This window comes from Trachemys scripta, chromosome 3 (genome assembly GCF_013100865.1).
Source record: "Trachemys scripta elegans isolate TJP31775 chromosome 3, CAS_Tse_1.0, whole genome shotgun sequence".
Lineage (NCBI taxonomy): Eukaryota > Metazoa > Chordata > Testudines > Emydidae > Trachemys > Trachemys scripta.
Genome location: NC_048300.1, coordinates 36,399,921 through 36,420,773, shown reverse-complemented (window position 1 = coordinate 36,420,773; position 20,853 = coordinate 36,399,921). Strand labels below are relative to the sequence as shown.

At 42.3% G+C, this 20,853-nt stretch overlaps 1 protein-coding gene across 4 annotated transcripts in view; it reads left to right on the top strand.

The window, feature by feature from the left end:
- Positions 1 to 9,614: 9,614 nt before the first annotated feature.
- Positions 9,615 to 20,853, top strand: part of PLEKHH2 (pleckstrin homology, MyTH4 and FERM domain containing H2) — a 133,176-nt gene continuing 121,937 nt past the window's right edge. For 3 of the 4 annotated variants that reach the window (XM_034764446.1, XM_034764447.1, XM_034764445.1), the window contains exons 1-2: positions 9,615 to 9,803; positions 16,842 to 16,971. In XM_034764446.1, the coding sequence (XP_034620337.1) occupies positions 16,849 to 16,971 (123 nt within the window). In that variant the 5' untranslated portion in view covers positions 9,615 to 9,803; positions 16,842 to 16,848. The remainder of the gene's footprint in view (positions 9,804 to 16,841; positions 16,972 to 20,853) is intronic. The other variant, XM_034764448.1, reaches the window with a different exon arrangement.

The following is a 20,853-nucleotide window of genomic DNA, read 5'->3' as shown; positions in this document are numbered from 1 at the left end:
CAATAGAAAAAAATCTTTGCACCTTTGAAGGGACACTAAAAACCTTGAGATGGTATTTTTTATATGCAGAAAAAGACTTTACTAACAATTGACATTTCTATAGGCCTTTTCATCCAGTGGTCTCAAAGCACCTGAGAGATATTTAAAACTATTTCTATAAAACCCTAATTTCATCCATCACTGAAATGCAGGTTGTATGCTTTAAATAGAACACAATGTGACAAGTCAGGACAGTAACTAGAGCTGGTCAAGAAAAAAATTTTTCCACAAAAACTTTTAAATTGAAATAATTGTCAAAATGTTGATGAATTTGCAACATTTTCCATTTAGTCGAAAAGCAATTTTCCATTAAGAAAAGTTTGACAGAAGATTTTCATAGAATCATAGGACTAGAAGGGACCTCGAGAGGTCATCTAGTTCAGCCCCTTGCACTCATGGCAGGACTAAGTATTATCTAGACCATCCCTGACAGGTGTTTGTCTAGCCTGCTCTTAAAAATCTCCAATGATGAAGATTCCACAATCTCCCTAGGCAATTTATTCCAGTGCTTAACCAGCCTGACAGTTAGGAAGATTTTCCTAATGTCCAACCTAAACCTCCCTTTCTGGAATTTAAACCCATTGCTCCTTGTCCTATCCTCAGAGGTTAAAAAGAACATTTTTTCCTCCCTCCTTGTAACAACCTATTATGTACTTGAAAACTGTTATCATGTCCCCTCTCAGTCTTCTCTTTTCCAGACTAATCAAACCCAATTTTTTCAAACTTCCCTCATAGGTTATGTTTTCTAGACCTTTAATAATTTTTGTTGCTCTTCTCTGGACTTTCTCCAATTTGTCCACATCTTTCCTGAAATGTGGCGCCCAGAACTGAACACAATACTCCAGTTGAGACCTAATCATTATGGAATAAAGCAGAAGAATTACTTCTCATGTCTTGCTTATGTAACCCTTCTGCCCGTCTGAGTTGGCAGCAACAAGGGTTGGGTTCAGTATCTAGGGGTTCCGTTTCAATAACACAATGCAAAACCAGCTGGAGTCCCCACCCAGTGATCTGGGATAATTACATACCACCCCCCAGGAGCCTCTAAGAGGAATACTTCCCCTTTCGCAAGCATGAAGAATGAGTGTAGCAAAATCCTTTTAATAAAGGAGGGAAACAATGCGGCACAATGTTGGGGAAACAAACAGGATTCATAACACAAACCATGAGCAAAAGACCCACCCCCAAGTAAGTTTGGCAGTGTCCTTTTCCCCTCAGTGTCTTAAGTCCAGCAACCCAAAAAATCACCCAAAGTCCCAAAAGTCCAACACCCCAAAACTCTCGAGTCCAGCAACCCAAAAAAATCACCCAAAAGTCCAACAACCCAAGTCTCTGTACCTGGTCAGTGCAGCCCCAGAGTTCAAAAGTTTATCTGCAGAGTTTTACCTCCCACCCTGGGTGGAAATGGGGGGGGGGGTACACAGGGGTGTTAAGGGCACCGTACGTGGTCCAACGCCAACTGCCCCACCTCTCCGTGGGATTCTGCTGCAGTCTTCACCGCCAGCCGCTCTGCTCCACCAGCCGTCCCGTGAGCTGCTCCAGCTGTTCCGCAAACTGCTCCACTTCGCCAGCCACTCCACTTGCCATCCCATGAGCTGCTCCAGCCGTCCCATGAACTGCTCCGCTCCGCCAGCCACTCTGCTCCCCTCCACTCCACTCCACCAGCATTCCGTGAGCCACTCCAGCCGTCCCGCTAACTGCTCTGCTCAACCAGCCACTCAACAATATATCTTCATCCCCCCCGCACTCAGTGATTTCAGCTCTTAGTAATTTTAGTTCTTTAGTGATTTCAGCTTGTAGTAGGAGAGCCTCAGTGTTGGTGCACTATTGGTCCAAAGTGAATTCAGCTCAGTAGTCTGTAACTAGACTCCTAATAGAATCAAAATTAGCTCTCATATTCCACAGTGGAGAGAGGAGGCAGTATAATTGGTGTTTGAGGCCCTCAAAAGGGGCCCATACCATCAGATACAAATACCTGTCCCCAGCCTCTTTCAATTCCCTGGGTTTTGGAACCCATGTCCCTTGTCTAGCGAGTGCTACTTAGTTGATGGCAAGTCCTTCTGTCATAAAACAGTTTCACTGTCCTAGATTCACATAATCAGGGTAACAACACTTTATTCTTCCTGCCCCAATAACAGAGAAACTGGGGATCCCACAGCAGCCGAAGTGACCATTTGGGCTGCTGTGGGCTCATGCTAGGTGGAGTGGCTGTTCCTATGCAAACAAGATCAGCCCCTGAAGTTCTTTTCCACAACTCACCACAATTCACCACCAGATGTCAGGGTAGAGCTCATCCTGACTCTGCTTACATCTATAACATCCCAGAATGATGTTCGCTTTTTTGCAACAGGGTTACACTGTTGACTCATATTTAGCTTGTGGTCCATTATGACCCCCAGATCCCTTTCCACAATATTCCTTCCTAGGCAATCATTTCCCATTTTGTATGTACAGTGCAACTGATTGTTCCTTCCTAAGTGGTGTACTTTGCATTTGTCCTTATTGAATTTCATCCCATTTACTTCAGACCATTTCTCCAGTTTGTCATTTTGAATTATAATCCTATCCTCCAAAGAACTTGCAACCACTCCCAGCTTGGTGTCGTCTGCAAATTTTATAAGTGTACTCTCTATGCCATTATCTAAACCGTTGATGAAGATATTGAACAAATAATTAAGCGATCAATTTGCAAACATCTAGAAGATAATAAGGTGAACAAAATCAAGACCAAAATTGACTTAAAAGTGTTATAAAGGGATTTCACAAAACCGGGTGACTGGGCAATAAAATGGCAGATAAAATTCACTGTTGATAAATGCAAAGTAATGTATATTGGAAAACATAATCCTAACTATTCAAACAAAATTATGGGGTCTAAATTAGCTGTTATCATTCGAGAAAGAGATCTTGGAGTCATCGTGGATAGTTCTCTGAAAACATCTGCTCAATGTGATGTGGCAGTCAAAAGCACTACTGGAATGTTAGGAACCATAAGAAAGGGATAGATAGTAAAACAGAAAATATCATAATGACACAATATGAATCCATGGTATGCCCAAACCTTGAATACTGCATGCAGTACTAGTCACCTCAATCACGCTGTTAAACAATAATAGAATATATTTATATAAATATTAGGGCTGTCAATTAATGGGCTGTTAACTGATGCAATTAAAAAAATTAATTGTGATAAAAAATTAATCACGATTAATTGCAGTTTTAATTGCAGTGTTAAATAATAGAATACCAATTGAAATGTATTAAATATTTGTGGATGTTTTTCCACATTTTCAAATATATTGATTTTAATTACAACACAGACTACAAAGTATACAGTGCTCACTTTATATCATTTTATTACAAATATTTGCACTGTAAACATGATAAATAAAATAGTATTTTTCAATTCACCTCATACAAGTACTATAGTGCAATCTCTATTGTGAAAGTGCAGCTTACAAATATAGATTTTTTTTGTTATGTAACTGCACTTAAAAACAAAACAATGTAAAACTTTAGAGCCTACAAGTCCACTCAGTCCTACTTCTTGTTTAGCCAATTGCTAAGACTAACAAGTTTGTTTATATTTGCAGGAGATAATTCTGCCTGCTTCTTATTTACAATGTCACCTAACAGTGAGACCAGGCAATTGCATGGCACTTTTTTAGCCGGTACTGCAAGGTATTTAGATACGGGATATACTTAACACTCACATGCCCCTTCATGCTTCAGCCACCATTCTGGAGGACTTGCTTCTATGCTGACAATGCTCATTAAAAAAATAATGCATTAATAAATTTGTGACTGAAATCCTCGGGGAGAGAAATGTATGTCTCCTGCTCTGTTTTACCCGCATTCATGTTATAGCAGTCTCAGGTGATGACTCAGCACATGTTGTTCATTTTAAGAACACTTTCACTGCAGATTTGACAAAACGCAAAGAATATACCCATGTGAGATTTCTAAAGATAGCTACAGCACCTGACCCAAGGTTTAAAAATCTGTAGTATCTTCCAAAATCTGAGAGGGATGAGGTATGGAGCATGCTTTCAGAAGTCTTAAAAGAGCAACACTCTGACATGGAAACTACAGAATCCAAACCACTGAAAAAGAAAATCAACCTTTTGCATGTGGTATCCGCCTCAGATGATGAAAATGAACATCCATCAGTCCGCACTGCTTTGGATTGTTATCAAACAGAACCCATCATCAGCATAGACGCATGTCCTCTGGAATGGTGGTCAAAGCACAAAGGGAGATATGAATCTTTACCGCATCTGGCACATAACTATCTTGCGACACCGGCTACAATAGTGCCATGCGAACACCTGTTCTCACTTTCAGGTGACATTGTAAACAACAAGTGGGCAACATTAGCTCTTGCAAATGTAAACAAACTTGTTTTTCTGAGCAATTGGCTGAACAAGAAGTAGGACTGAGTGGACTTGCAGGCTCTAAAGTTTTACATTGTTTTATTTTTGAATGCAGGCTTTTTGTACATAATTCTACATTTGTAAGTTCAACTTTCATGATAAAGAGATTGTACTACAGTACTTGTGAACTGAAAAATACTTCTTTTAGTGTTTAAAGTGAAAATATTTGTAATAAAACATAAATATAAAGTGAGTGCTGTACACTTTGTATTCTGTGTTGCAACTGAAATCAATATATTTGGAAATGTAGAAAACATCCAAAAATATTTAAGTAAATGGTATTTTCTTATTGTTTAACAGCGCAATTAATTTTCTAATCCCAATTAATTTTTTTAATCACTTGGCAGCTCTAATAAATATTTTGGATGTTTTCCATATTTTCAAATGCACTGCTTCCTCTGTTATGTTTGTTGTGTACATTTGTTACACTTTAATTGCCATATCAAAGACAACATCATTTTACAAGGCAAGTTGTACTCACACAACAATAAACAAATCTAAAACTTAACAAAGTTGTAATGAAATATAGATTTCAATTAATTTTTGTATAAAATTTGTTAGGAGAATAAAAGAGAATTTTTAAAAGATTTTGCTAAAACAAACAAAGAAAAACAGTGTAACATTTCTTCAGTACAATAAATTAGTTTTAAGAGTGATTGTTTCTATGAGGTGACTTCTATGTGGAAAGTTCACCCGCACAAAGTCTATTAGATTAAAGAAAATTACATTTTCTACTATTCAAACAAGCATAATATTCTTGAACCTATTTTTCAGTGGCTACTATTTTAAAAAACAAAGTATGAAGGATAAATGACAGGGCAAGTATCAGTATATCAATCTGCTTGGATACTTTGTTTGATGTCACTCCAAGTTGATGGAAAAACTGAAGGCTGCACAGAGCCAAATAGGAAAATATCAAAGTGTGTGTGATCAGCTATGGAATATGTGAGCTTTTAAAACACAACTTTCTCTGCAAACAAGAAAACTGTACCACAAGTGCATCATGGGCCAGTTGGAGCAGTGGCAGATTACACAAGAGCTCTGTGCACCTGTATTAGCCTATAGGCACCTTGAGAGAAGAAATGCTGTAATGTGCAACTTGTTTACAAATAGGAAGTTGCAGCAAAATATCTTGCCTCTTTACATCGTAAGCCAAACAAAAAATATTCCCTACATAACAGTCCATGTGAAAACATACACGAGACAAAGTTTACATATTTCAGCCAAGTCACAAACTAACCAGCTATTCTAAACATATCCAGGTAAAGAGAGACTTCAGTTTACTATCTACCTGAAATCTATTCACAACGACTTCCCTGATCATTTGGGAATTAGGGGGCTGCTGCCAACATATGACTGATTAGAATCTGCTAAATAACCTGTCTCCATTACTAGAGTGCAAAGGTTGTTAGTTTTTTGGACAGAGATTTTTAACTCTTTTTCTTGCTAGAATCTATGTGGGGCCCTTTCAATTAATCACAGCGTGTCCTACCATATATCCCCATGTATTATGAGATTGAGAGAAAGTGAAGATAAATTATGTCAATTTCCTCCCTTCATATTTATCATTTTCTAATAACATGAATATTGTAATAATTTTTTAAAACATATTTTATAATTATAAAAATAGTTTTTCAAACATAATTCAAATAGAAATACTCTGCATTATTTCAATTGTTTTTACTGGTAAAACATTACTGTATAAATCACTTATTTCACATGGCATAATACTCAATTTAAATAGTTCAGTGAAAAGTGCTTTAAAAATGCAAATAAATAGATGTGTATATTCTATAGTAAATTGCTGTTCACATTATTTTATATTGATACAAAGCATGGTCTGGACTACCGCCTCTTATAAGCAGATGGAGCACAATTTTCTTAACAGTGGAACAGGCAGTCTGAAACCAGTCAGATTTCTTCACTGTAATCAAGAGCTATGTGCTCAGATAATACAGTGCTGGTATCTCACAAGCACTTAAGAAAGCTACAGGTAACCAGAAGACAGCTTGCTCAGCCATGGACTGGTCTGCTTATTTAATGAGAAAAAAACTCCTAAAAGTCAAGTTTTATGTCATGAAAGTCAAAACCCCTTCCCTAGTGATCACTCACAATTCCAACCCGAGTTTATATTTGGCAAATTCTACTTTTTTTGCTGAATAATGTTAACAGCACTGCCACCCTCATTTCTGAGGTGCTCATAAACTTCAGAATCAGGAGGATGTCTTTAAGTTATTCTTAGGGAAAATAGAGAGAGACTGAGAAAAATCCATATAATGTAGAAAAAATGTAAAACAAAATTGGAGTGAAGGATGAACTAAAAAGGAATAAAAAATAAAGGAAAAACATAGGAACCACCACACTGGATCACACCCATAGTCCATCTCATCCAGTATCCTGTCTCGAACAATGGCCAGCAACGGATGCTTCATAGGAAAATGAATGGCTCATAGTAGACAGATGTGGGATAATCTGCCCCATCTCTCGCCAGTTAAGGTCTCATCATAATTCCTAATAATTAAATATTGGTTTAACCCCTGAAGCATGAGATTTTATAGTCCTTCCAAAACTTTTTTAGTATTAACTATTATAACTCCAGACATTTTTGTTATCCATATAAATGTCCAGTATCTCCTTAGAATCTTGCTAAATTCTTGGTCTCAGTTAGTGGCAATGAGTTCCACAATCCAACTACATGTTGTATATAAAAAAGCATTTCATTTCATTAGCTTTGAATTAACCACCTTTTAATTTCATTGAATATCCCCTTGCTCTTGTGTTATGAGACAGGGAGAACAGAAGTTCTCAATCTACCTTCTCTCTACTGTTCATTATTTTATATATTTTTATCATGTCCTCTTTTATTTATCTAAGGTAAACAATCGCAGTCTTTTCAAACTCTCTTTATAGGAATTCTTTCATGCCTTTAATCATTCTCAGTACCCTTCCATGAACCCTCTCTATATCTGTAATATCCTTTTTGAGATGGGGTAATCAGTTCCGCATACAATATTCTCTGAGGATGAATCATTTATTTATATTGGTAAATTATTCTGAAAAGGTACAAGTATCATTATATGAATACACAATATCCATTCATATGTTCATTGTATTGTATCTGCATATCAATAGATGGATTTATGTGACATTTTGTTGCATCTTCTTACATTTAAAACCTACATAGGAATAACAGATGAGATATAAAACTGATGTTCTCGCTACTTATGGATCCATGGAACTTTTTGCATGAGTAGGGATTTCATGTCCATTACTCTGGCCAAACTGGAACTCAGGTAATTATGTTCTGGCCTACTTGAAATTCACCCCGCATTTTCAGCACAGAGATAGCAGCATCATTCTTGTATATAGTTGATATATTAATGTGTTAACTTTATAATATGATTTAGGATCCCTTAGGATGAAAGTTACAATAGAAATGCAGGTTATTATACAATTCGCTTCCAAAAGTTTTGATTACAACGAATTACATTTTGTGTTAGTTCTTTATGCACCAACTATACCGTACAACTGTTTCACTAATAAAAATTAATTTCAGTACTACAAATTATATTAACCTCAACCTAGCATTCTGGCTAATGCTCAGACTTAAGAGGAGCAGAGGAGAAGCAACCGTCTTGTATTTTAAAAATATTTTTATTAGGTTTTTTTGGACAGGAAAACTGTCCTGCAAGATTCCAAAGTTATGCTATGGAAAGCTAATACAATAAATGCAACTATGTCAAAGTGAGGAGAAATTAAATAGAGAAAATAGCGAATGTTCATTTCTCTAACGTGTATTGTAAGTGATATGCCTTTTGTGACCTGCTCTCCAGCTTACACTTTGGTCTTACTCCTATGAAGTAAACCATGTGGACAGACCCTTGTGGAGTCAATGGGTCTTCTTTTTGGCCTTCTGGGTCTCAGCCTGTAGCATCACAGGGTACTGCCCATTTGGATCAATGCATTAAATGATTCCTTCAAATATTTGGAAAAGTGTAAGGTAGGGAATTTATTACAGGATACAAATGACTGAAGTGAAAGAACCAGGATTTGATAGTAACAGTAGGAAATTCCCAAAGGAAATTGAAAAGCATTAATGAAAGGTTTCTAAATAGTGTATTTATTACCCTCTTGTGTTCCAATCCTGTAGAGACTTACATGTATATTTAACTGTGAATAGGTCCACTGATGTCTGTGCAGGACTGGTGGGAAAGGGGGAAAGCCAATTCGAGTTCTTGAAGCAACAAAACAAGGTACATCATTATACAAATTTCTTTATACAAGGGTTTTCCTGTTAGAGGTCAGGAGTCCTCTGCCTTCACTCAGAGCACCAAACTTTGGTTAAAAAATCATGTAATTACACGGGGGAGCTAAAAGCAACATCTGTAGTTAAGATTACCTAACACTGTCTGGCTGTACCTAGCATGCTCCATCCCAAGGCTGCATGGGTTGAGCAGGACCTCCAACACAGGGTCCCAGTGCCCTGATGTGGGCACCCTGGGCTGGCACTGAGACAGGGATCCCTCCATCCTGACAGGGGTGCCCCGACAGGTACCACGACAAGGGTCCCTCTGCCCCGACGGGCACTGAAACAAGGATCCCTATGCCCCAACGGAGCATGGTGGACCGTACTATTGACACAAGGAGGTCCCTAGGGGGAACCTGATGGGGGTGCCTCTGGTGGGCACCAACACAGGAGTCCCTGCACACCTGTGGGGGTACCCTTGGTGGGCACAGACATGGGGTTTCCTAACCTCGACAGGGGTGCCCTGGCAGGCACCGATGTGGGCACCAACACAGGGATCCCAATGCATCAATGGGGGTGCCCTGGTGGACAACAACACAGAGATCCCAATGCCCCAACAGGCACCGACACAGGGAGTCCTGTGCCCCCAACGGGCACCGACACAGGGAGTCCCCTGCCGGAACCAGGTGCTCCTGGCGTGCCCCGACGGGGCACCCTGGCGGCCTCGGCCACAGGGAGCCGTCCCACGCCCCGTAGCCCCTCGCTCTGCCTGGGAGGGAGCCGCAGGAACTGGGACCTTCCCTCCCAGCAGTGCCCTGAAGCTGCCTCCCCTCTTCGCAGGCACCAGAGGGGACGGGTGGCCCCGCCCGCCGGCCTGTGGCCGGGCAGCCTCTGGCTCCTCAGTGGCCGGCGCGGCTGCCGCTCAGGCCCCTCGCTGCCCGCCGCGGGGATCGTGGGACGGGCGCGGGGGAGGCGGTTAGAGCCGCGGCGGCTTCGACCCTAACGGAGCCCGGAGCTGCGAGACAAGAGACGGGACCCGGCGCGGGACCGGCCTCCGGCTCAGCAGCCAGCCGGAGCCCTGCCAGGTTTGACGAGATTTCTTTCCCCCTTTCGTCCCGCAGGGGCCGGGACCCCGGGGCTGCCTCCTCCTGCGGGCGGGACCGCTCCCCCCTACAGCCTGGCCACTCAGCAGCAGAGCTCCCGCAGCCCCTGCCCTCCGCTCCCGGCGGGGCCTGTGGGGGCAGCGGGCGGCCCCCTCCCTGGAGCCTCGTCCGGCCTCAGGCAGCGGCAAAGCAGATGGCTTGGCGGCCAGGGGACATGGTATGACATCAGATTGTGATGTCATAGCGTCAGGATCGGGACATCATAACGCGGGGGTGGGCAACCTGAGCCTGAGAAGGAGCCAGAATTTACCAATGTGCATTGCCAAAGAGCCACAGTAATACGTCAGCAGCTCCCCAACCCTGTTCCAGCGCCTCCCGCCCACTGGCAGGCAGCCCTGCTGATCAGACCCTCGTCCTTCCTCCCTGCACCTCCCAATCAGGGCCGGCGCTTCCACTAGGCGACCCTAGGCGGTCGCCTAGGGCGGCAGGATTTGGATGCTGCCCTCAGCGGAAATTCGGCGGCGGGGGGTCCTTTCGCTCCAGGTCTTCAGCGGAAATTCGGCGGTGGGTCCTTCACTCGCTCCGGGACCCGCCGCCGAAGTGCCCCAAAGACGCGGACCCCCCCCGCCGCCGAATGCTCAGAGGAGGGCTGCCGCCTAGGGCGGCAAAAACCCTGGCGTCGCTCCTGCTCCCAATCAGCTGTGTTGTGGTGTGCAAGAGGCTCTGGGGGAGGAGGGGGAGGAGCGAGGGCATGGCAGGCTCAGGGGAGGAGGGGGGCACGACCTGTGGCAGAGCCAGGGATTGAGCAGTGAGCACCCCCCCCGGCATATTAGAAAGTTGGCACCTGTAGCTCCAACCCCAGAGTCGGTGCCTATACAAGGAGCCGCACATTAACTTCTGAAGAGCCGCATGTGGCTCCGGAGCCACAGGTTGGCCACCACTGTCATAACGTGTCAGACGTCCCTCACTTTGGGTCATGATGTCATTGCCTTGTGATAATGAGGTCATCCACTGGGGTAACATACTGATGCACCAAAGCAACTTTGTCTGTCTATACAAGACTTGCCTAAAGTGGAAGTGACAACACTGAGACCTGCTTGGTGATACAGTAGCTTACTACACGTCTGTCGTTCACTAAAGCTTCTCTGTGCCATATGCCCTTTCCCAAGAAGAATCCCCCACACTTAACACTCAAGAAATGTATGTATGTATTGACACCACCAACTTGCAAATCCCATTAGTGAGTGCAAAGCTTGTTCCTACTGTAATAAGGAATTATACTTTAAAATGCTATAAGTTAAAAGTTAGTGAAAATAGTTTTGTTTTAAGCATTTACTTATTTGACAGTGCTGTGTGTACAATGGGTTGTGGCTATAGAATCAGTTAGGCCCTGATCCTGCAATGAGCTCTGTGTGGGCAGACCTCTGCACTCCCACAGTTCTCCATTTCAGCCAGTGGAGCTCTTTAGGGGTTCACATATGTAGTGCTTATTGCAGGATCGAGGCATAGTTGATTTCTACTCTTATGACCATACCCTTATAAAAATCTACAAGGGAACAGAAAAACCCTTTATAAATCAATTTTTGAAAGGATTTTTAAAAATTCAAGATATCTCTCTATGATAACCTGGAATTACACAAAAGGAGTCAATAAAAAAAACAACCACCAAAGTTAACAATGTTTCTTCATGGCTCAGTACAGTGGTTGATGACAAGCTCAAAAATGTCTTTCTTGGAGCACTCCCAGGCAGGGTCTGTCTCTTCATTCATCCTTTCTATGCAACATCACTTTTACAGCTGCAGCATTGAAAATCCTGTGAATTTGGAGTCCCTCAGATTAGGCACGTATGGTCCACGTATCACCGAACCCTAATAGCTCAAAGTGATTATATCTTTTGGAGCTGGGAGAAAATCCTCCACAAACTGTTTTGAAAACTGCACAATCCTGGTAAAACAGGAAGACCTAACCCACTCTCTCCAGCCACCCACACGGAGGCTTATACAAATTGTTAAACTGAAAACAGTGTTGTATTAAAAAGACATTGAAAAACATCATAAAGTCGGTGATATAAAAATCAAAACTTTGTTTAAATAAGGAAAGGAAAACTATCTCCATTCTTTCTGGCTCCTTGAAGTGTGTGGAGAAGAAACTTACCAAGAAGATTTTTTTTTAAAGTTTTTAATCATCCCAGGCTCGTCAAACTTGTTTCAATTAATGTCTGATGCTGTACTTACAATTTACAATTTTAATGGGTGTTTGTTTACAAAAGATCTTAGATTAAAAAAAAAAGGAGACAGTGAGGAGGGAGAGAAAAGGAAACTTATGTAGGTTACAGTGCTGAATCAGAACACTCGGGTGAAGCCAAGAGATGAACTCATTTTTTTCCCCTCCCTTGAGGATTCAAACAAGAAACAGGAAGTCATTGATTCAAAGTAAGATCATTCACTCCACAATTGTAAACAGTTTATTTTGTGCCAGTAAATATTTCGAAAACCCTTTATGTCTTTTGGAAAATAGGAAATAATGTTTATGGGATGCTTGTTACTGATCATTTATTTTCACTCTTTATATCAGTGATATTTGGACAGTAACTGGATATTAATTAGCTTGTACACTGAGAAGTTCCACTTAGCCTACACACTGTTCATTAACATATACCCGTGTACTGAAATGTTGTGTTTGTGCAACACCCAAATAGCCTTAACTCTACCCTGCAGTGGTACCCTTAGAGAGAAGCAAAAACTCCATGACAACCATCAGAGGGGTAGCCGTGTTAGCTAGTGTCATTCATCTTACGAAGTGGGTATTCACCCACGAAAGCTTATGCTCCAATATGTCTGTTAGAGGTGCCACAGGACTCTTTGTCGCTTTTTCCATGACAACCATAACTATATAAATGTTCATCTTCCCAGTAACCATAAGCACTGTTAACCAACATTGGCTGATCTGACTCCATCCTTTGTGGCCAAACTTGGTCACAACTATAAAAATTCCTAACTGGACAAATAGCACTAAGAAAGTCTTCAATCCCTATATTGTCCCCCCAGATTTGTGCATGGATGGAACTCTCCTTGCATGGATTTGCTTCTTCCCATGCAAAGTTTGCAGATTAGTTGCCTGTGTGGCACCGTCTTCTTGCTTCTGCATAAGGGGTGAGAGTGGAGACTTGAGGAGCTAGTGACAGTTGTGGGCAGGCGGGAAAGAATGAACATCATGCCTTTTGAAGCTCTGCAGAGATTCTTGGGAAGAGATAATACAGCATGAGGTTGGGTCCCTAGTAGCATGCCTCCTGAAGCTATGCTCTCCAGCACCAGAAAGGGTAAAGGGGGTCAGAGACAGTGCCTTCCAAAGATTCATCAGGTAGGGTGAGGAGTGAAGAAATTAGAAACCTGGAAGGTTTCCAGTCTAAGACCCTAGTTCTGCAAACACTTATGTATATGCTTAGCTCTACTCATGTTGGTAGTCAGATTGAAGTCGATAGAACAATTTGTGTGCTTAAAGTTAAGAACGTGCATAAGTGTTTATAGGATTGAAGTCTAAGGCCCTGATTCAGGAAAGCATTCCTATTAAAGTTAAGCACATGCTTAAGTCCCATTGACTTCAGTGGGGAACTAGGTACATGTGTAAGTGTTTTCCTGGGCAGGGATGGACTTTAATACATGCCTAACCGCTTTCTTGTTTTGGGGCCTAAAAGACAGATACTTGAAGGATTGGGAATGGGGATGTAACATGAAAGCAAATGAATATGGTGAAGAATTGACACAGCCTTTGACAATCACATTTGGTTGTTGGCTGTTTTTGTTTCTTCCTTTCTTCTAATTTTTTTTAAGTAAGGTAGAGGTCGGGAAGGAATAGGGAAGTTAGTAAGTGCAAAGGAGTGAGTAAGAGCAAGGTAGTGGTAAAAGGAAGAGGCACAATCAGCTTGTTACCTACTTAGCCACGATCAGCAAATGGTTTTGTAGGCATCACTGCAGAGGTGAATCTTAAATAGGGATTTGAAGTAAAGGACAGTGGCTTTACAGATTTTATGAAATAGGAAAAAGCATGAAGGTATCTGAGTATTAGCCAAAGTTGCCAATGTGAACTAGTTCAAACAAGATCCATAAGCAACACAGAACAATTAAGTTCAACATCTACTTGAATTAAGTGCCCCAAAACTTGGTTACCACAGAGTTATGGTTGCCCAGGGGTGCCTTATGTTGTTTTTCCAGCACCTGGAGAGTGGCTAAACTTTATCCTCTGAAAGTCAAGCAAAGACAAGTTAAGGTAACACAAATTTAAACTTCTGAAAACCAGAAGTTTAAGTTTAGCCACACTCCAAATGTTGGAAGGGCATGTCTCAGCACTAGGCAACCTTGACTCTGCATTAATTATGGTTTTGGACAGTTAATTTCACTCACCCCCAATGTTCCACAGCTCAGCTCTCCCCCTCCACTGCTTCTGACCCATTCACAATTACTGCAGTCACAGAAGACACTGGCATATGAACGTTAGTCCCTTCATTCCCCCTGTGTCATCTCCTTGCCCTCCATCTCTCTGCCTCTCCAACACAGATGAGTCCTCCCTCTTTCAGTGTTGCCAAGTCTCACAAATGTATTGCAAATGATGCAATTTTGGCCTCTTCTGGAGCCAGTCTCACAGGGACAGGAGAAGGTCCAGCATTCATGCAATTTTCAGACTATACAGGGGAAAACCCCCTTAAATTGGCTGCCTTCCCTACTTTTCTGCCTCCTGGAGAACAGCTAATGACAGCTGCTTCAGGAGGCAGGCAGAACTCTCTCCCTCCCCCTTCTCCTCAAGAGCAGGTTTTGGATAGGGAGAGGAAGACATGGAGAAGGCAATATATTTTCACAAGGGAGATGGGTAAAGGAGGTAGCAAAAAGAAGCCCATATCTTAGGGCTCCTTCCCTCCTCCTCTCTTGTGAAAGACAGGTCAAGTTCTTCTCTGCTCATCCCTCTTCCTTTCTAATGCTGCACTCCCAGGCCTATGACAGGAGAAAGGAGAACCTTCTTAGACCTGCCCTCCCACCAGGCATGGCAATGGGTGAAGAACCTCTACACCTCCACAAGGAGGAAAGGTGTTCTGGGAGCACGGAGCAGATGTGAGACTGCAGGCAATGGGGAGTGCAGAATTGGTGGGTGGACTGGGTTGGAAGAGAGAACTGGGAGGGCACAAAATTAACTGATTTGGGGTTGAGGGTACAGAGTCAATGTGGGGGCTGGGGCACAAAATTGATTGATGTAGGGGTGCAGTGGCCAAAACTTCTTACTATAGTCTGGCAACATTAATTGTCAGACACATTGGGGCTCATTGGGACAGAGGTGCTCTACTCACCATTGAACAGCACCCCCTTCAGGCAAATGAGGGGATTAGCTCACCCAACAGTCACAAGTCCATCATCTCACTCACTCCTTCCCTCTCTTCCACCATTTGCCACTCTCCTCCTGCTCAAGGAATCGCAGTGTAGCTACTTCACAACTCAGCCCTCCTGCCAGGTCACACCATGGTTTCCCCTTTTTTGGTGGGGGGGGGGGAAAGAGAAATACTTGTCAAGCATCTCTGGACAAGTATCATTCAGCAATCCTCATGCCTGCTGCTCTGACCCTGTCACTCCTGCTGTGAGGGGCAGTGAACTAGCAGACTGCCTGAGTCACAACATCACTTGTCAGTGGTTGGTAGGGGAACCCAGGCCCACCCTCTACTCAGAGTTCCAGTCCAGGGCTCTTTACCAAGCAGCCAAGGTCTGCAGTTTCCCTCACCTTACTGCTCTCAGCCCTGGACTTCTTCCTGTCTTGCTTTAATAGAATCATAGGGTTGGAAGGGACCTCAGGAGGTCACCTAGTCCAACCTCCTGCTCAAAACAGGACCTAATCCCCAACTAAATCATCCCAGCCAGGGCTTTGTCAAGCCTGACCTTAAAACCTCTAAAGGAAGGAGATTCCACCACCTCCATAGGTAACCCATTCCAGTGCTTCACCACCCTCCTAGTGAAAAAAGTTTTTCCTAATATCCAATCTAAACCGCCTTTCACTCTTCCTACTCAAATTCTTCTCTCTCCTAGGGTCTACTAGCTCAGTGCCAACTGTGTGATTTGCCGGGGGGAGCTCCACTCCTGCCCCCATTCCACCCCTGCCCCCAACCTAAGGAACAGCAGCATGACAGGGAAGGGTGAGTGTAGAGCCCCTTCCCCACTGCTGGACGCAGCCTGGGGAACGAGTGGAGTTCTGGTTCTTTCCATTGTTCAGTGATCAGTGGAGGGAAGGGAAGCCCTGGATCCCACTCCCTCAGCCTGATGGAGTAGCCATGGGGAGGAAGTATTGGGAGATGATGTATTTGTAGGGGCAGGGACTAGAGCACCACTTTAGTCAGTGTCAGCCTTACAATAGGGCTCTCTATTAGGGCTGTTTGTGTTTAAAAACAAAAAACAAAACAAAAAACAAACAAACCACCCACCACTAACATTTTAACGTTCATTAAAAAAAAAAAAAAAGTATCTCAGAAGCTCCTTGCTCAACTGATTTCAAATTTGCACCACTAAGCTCTCATGAGACACAGCAATTTCCAAGAAATTCCCCTTAAGCATTTGGATTTTAGAGGACTTAAACAGCTGTTTTTTTTTTTAAACCAGTAAGCTAGCTTCCACTTTAACTATTTTGGTGCTACTATCCCCCTATGAGGAGTTTTCCTTCCTAACAAAGGCTTAGTTCTCTGCAAATTTCTTCTATGCATGAAATAGTGTACAGTAGCTAGAGGTTAAGACAGTTGATGTTTCCCCATTTATCAATAGAAAATGTTGTGCAGCTCTGTAATAACTTAGAAAATAAATACAAGTAAACTTTAGTATGAAACATCCCTTTACTCTAAGTGCCTGTGTAGGCCATCATATTTCCCCTTGCTTTTATAGAACAGCCATATACAAAAGTTTTAGGTGTCCCCTAAGATTTCCATAAAATCAAGGTTATATGTATACAAAAAATAGACCCAGACATATTAAAGGCAATCTGATTTTTTTCCCCCAGCATAATTATGGCAGATTTTTCAGAGTCAGAAGGAGCTGGAAATTGGAAAGAAAGATGTGTAACTCTGGAGTCACAGCTGATGAAATTTCGTCTCCAGGCAAGCAAAATCAGAGAGCTGTTAGCAGAGAAGGTAGGTCTTATTCTATTAAAATTAATAATTTATATAGACAGTTTTATTTGATAATAGGGGATGAGACCAGTCTTGCTTCAGACAGTGGAAAAGTTTCCCCACTTAGCTCACTGCGCCAATGCAGCATTTTAAGTGTAGACCTGTCCACTGCCATCAGGGCTGCCCAGAGGATTCTGGGGGCCTGGGGTCTTCAGCGGCGGGTCCTGGGGCGGAAGGACCCCCCACCGCGGGTCTTCGGGGCACTTCGGCGGCGGGTCCTGGAGTGGAGGGACCCCCCGCCGCCGAATTGCCGCCGAAGACCTGGAGTGGAAGAAGCTCTGGGGGCCCGGCCCCCCCGAGAGTTTTCCAGGGCCCCCGGAGCAAGTGAAGGACCCCGCTCCAGGGGCCCCTGTGGGGCCCAGGGCCTGGGGCAAATTGCCCCACTCCTCCACCCTCTCCCCCAGGCGGCCTTGACTGCCACTGAGTACAAGCACAACCTTGGGAATTACTAATTCATGCAGAGACCAGGATCCAGAAACAGCAGGAGATGGTGGGGGCTTTTTTTTATTAGGAAAATTATAAAGGGGCATAAAATTAAAGAGAAGCCTCCTTCAGAGGAAAGTAAAAATAGAACAATTCTTTCCCTCCATTGTAACCAGTATTTTATCCTAGGTTTGCCTGCTGTTTTATTTATAAGTAGGGAATGTCTAATTCAAATGACTTTCCCTATATTAGAGGCCATTCAGGCTTACATTTATATGTGATGTAACGAGCTGTATACAGAAAAGTACATTTTCACCATACATTAACTACTAGTGGTTTACAACATACAGTGCAAATGGGAAAAGTAATTAGCAGGTATGAATTTCAGGTTGCTATATCCTGTAGAAGAAAAATTGAAACCAAGCACTCGGTCCATGAGAAATACACTACCTTTCCCTTGTACTAGAAATACCATGCAGATCAATACCATGTCAAAAATTAGCAGTCTATGGCTCTAGGAACATATAGTCATAGAATGCAAATAATGTGGGTCGTCTGTGTCTGCATTCGAATTCTGTATCCAAAAGTTGTGTGATATTGCACCAGATTGCAGGCACATATTAATACAGAGCGCCAAATTCACCAGTACGCTGCAGCTACGTTTTGCTGCTCTAATGATGCAAAACAATTGTAAACCTGGCTGGCTAGCTCAGATTTATGTCTGCTTTACAGTGTCATTGTAGTTCAATGTAGCTAAAATATACTGCTGAATAGAATTGACCAGACAACAACAATTCCATTTAATGGCAACTTCAAGGTTTCTCATTAGATTGATAACTTTAAAAAGTTTTTGCAGAAATGGAACTGTGGGTAGTTAGGGTACTGGCTGAGATGTGGGAGATGCAGGTTCATCTTGCTGCTCTGCCTGATTCAAAACACAGTTTTTCTATCCCACATCACTTCAGAATAGTCAGAGCAGGGACTTGAACCTGTCTCTTCCACATCTCAGGCCAGTACCCTAACCAATAGCAGTAAAGTACCTTTCAATATCCACACCACCTCCCAAATAAACCATCCAGATGAAAGTTTTGTGGAAACCAGTACATCTCTCTGAAAAAGTGTTGTCTTTGACAAAACAGCATGCTTTGTGAAATAAAATTGTTCTTACCAGCTCTACTGCCGAATTGGGTCCAGAGTAGATTTTTGTAGGTTTAACAATAAAATAGAAATAATTAGTTCTAGGGAGGAGTCAAAAGTGTAATAAAGAAATATAGCTATTGGCTTTCACTGTTGTTTTAAAGTTTCCATTTTTATGTAATTGACAAAGTTAAAAGCAAATGGAATTTGACAGTAACATCACTCTTCTCCCCTCCCCCCCCCTCTGTTTGTTGTTGAGTAGTGGCCAAAACAAGACTCCTGTTTAACATCATACAGTGTGTATCTTTTTGTAATAAAAAAATTTGGAATGGGAATTATTTTGTACTAAATGTGTGTAACCGGAATCCCAGGGGACCCAGCTGAGGTCAGTTAGGGTGCACTGCAAAGAATGGGGCAGGCAATCCCCAAAGCTGGTGGATATTCCAATACTTAGATTTACTAAGTCAGCACAAAACAGCTTCTGTTATACCTCACTGGTTACTCAGAAGTCAACAACGCAGTTCCCTTAAAGTAACCCAGCCTCCGCCCTCCACCAAGTCAACCAAGTCAGATATGATGAGGATTAATGAAAATCTTAATCATACAAAAAAGGTTCTACCAATCTCAAAGGATTGGACACATTATCTCCCAGGTTAGTGAATATTCCAGATCTTATCCAAATACACACTTATTAAGTCTTATTAACTAAACTAAAATTTATTAAAAAAGAAAAGGGAGAGTATGGTTATAAGATCAGTATGCATAGACATGAGTTCAATTCTTGAGGTTCAGATTCATAGCAGAGATGGTGAGCTTTGTAGTTGCAAAGAGTTCTTTCAGAAATAGTTCATAGGTTATAGTCCAGTGTTTATATTTCAGGGTGGTCCAGTCAGAACTGGGATCTCAGTCTTTGTGGCTTAGGCTTCCCCTGCATGAAACCTAAAGCATATCTGAGATGACAGGATCAAGACGCAACAGTCTTTTATACAATTTCAGGCCTTCTTTGACAGGTCAGAGTCCTTAGGTCAACAACACCAGCCTTTGTAATCTGAGCTGAGATTTCCTAAGTATGTCTTCCAAAACACACTGTTTTAGGTTAAATACAAAACAGATTTATTAACTACAGAAAGACAGATTTTAAGTGATTCTAAGTAGCAGGCATAGAGATCAAAGTATTTATCTAAGAAATAAAATAGAAATGCAGTCTAAATTCTAACTTTAACAGACTAAGCAATATTTCAGCCAGGAAATGTCTCATCTTAACAGATGGTACAAGCAGGTTACAGTTCCTCAATTCACAGACAGGGCCACTTTCCAGCCTGGGACCAAACTTTCCCAGTTCAGAGTCTTTTTCTTGCAGACATCTTCCAGGTGTTGAGATTGGGGGTGGAGGGTGATGATGTCACTGTGTCTCTTTTATACTTTCTTCCAGCTGCTAGAAAGATCTTTGCTGTGACGTGGCTTAGTCTGCCCCCCTGGCCTACGTGCCATCTCCGACAAGCCTCTGGAATAATGGATTGTGTGTTGATGAGCCATTAATGCTCGTCTGGCCAGTGATGGCTATGTCTTTGTTGTAATTAGAAGGCTGGCCGTGGGTGTTCCCAACTTTACAACATATTGCAGTAACATATATAGCAATACTTTATAACTTCACATATAATGGTAGTACATACAATCCAACAGGATATTATTGTTCAGCAGATCAAGACTTACAAAATGATACCTCATAAGACATACTTTGTTCAAAACATATCATAATTATATCACAGTGGTGAATATGGGGGTTCCAGGGTGCTATTTTGAGGTATAGTATGTTATTTTTTGAGCTTTTAGGGTTCATGTTTTCAAGCTTTCCTCTGCAATCACAAAGGCTAGAAATTTGCTTTAATTTAAAAAAAAAAAGTAATTGCATGATTCTAGGAGCTGAGGCTTTAAGAAAAAACACAGAATATTGCAAGAATTGTGATAAAATTGGTAACACTGTAATGGAGCAAGGAGTGTGGAAGGGAATGGGGCATAGGCAATCTGGCCTAGCAGTTATAGCTTGGCCCACTTGGTATGGCAGTTGCCAAGCAGGAGCTGGAGGGATAACAAGAGCCAGGTCCCATAAGCAAGAGTCAGGATCAGAGTCAGGCTGGGGTCAGAGATCAAGCAAAGCCTGGCCTTGCACCAAGCCAAAGTATTGTTGTCCAGACAACTTCCTGTGCCAACCCCTGGGGTTAAATATAGGGTTATCATATTTAAACATTAAAAAAAGAGGACACTCCACGGGGCCCTGGCCCC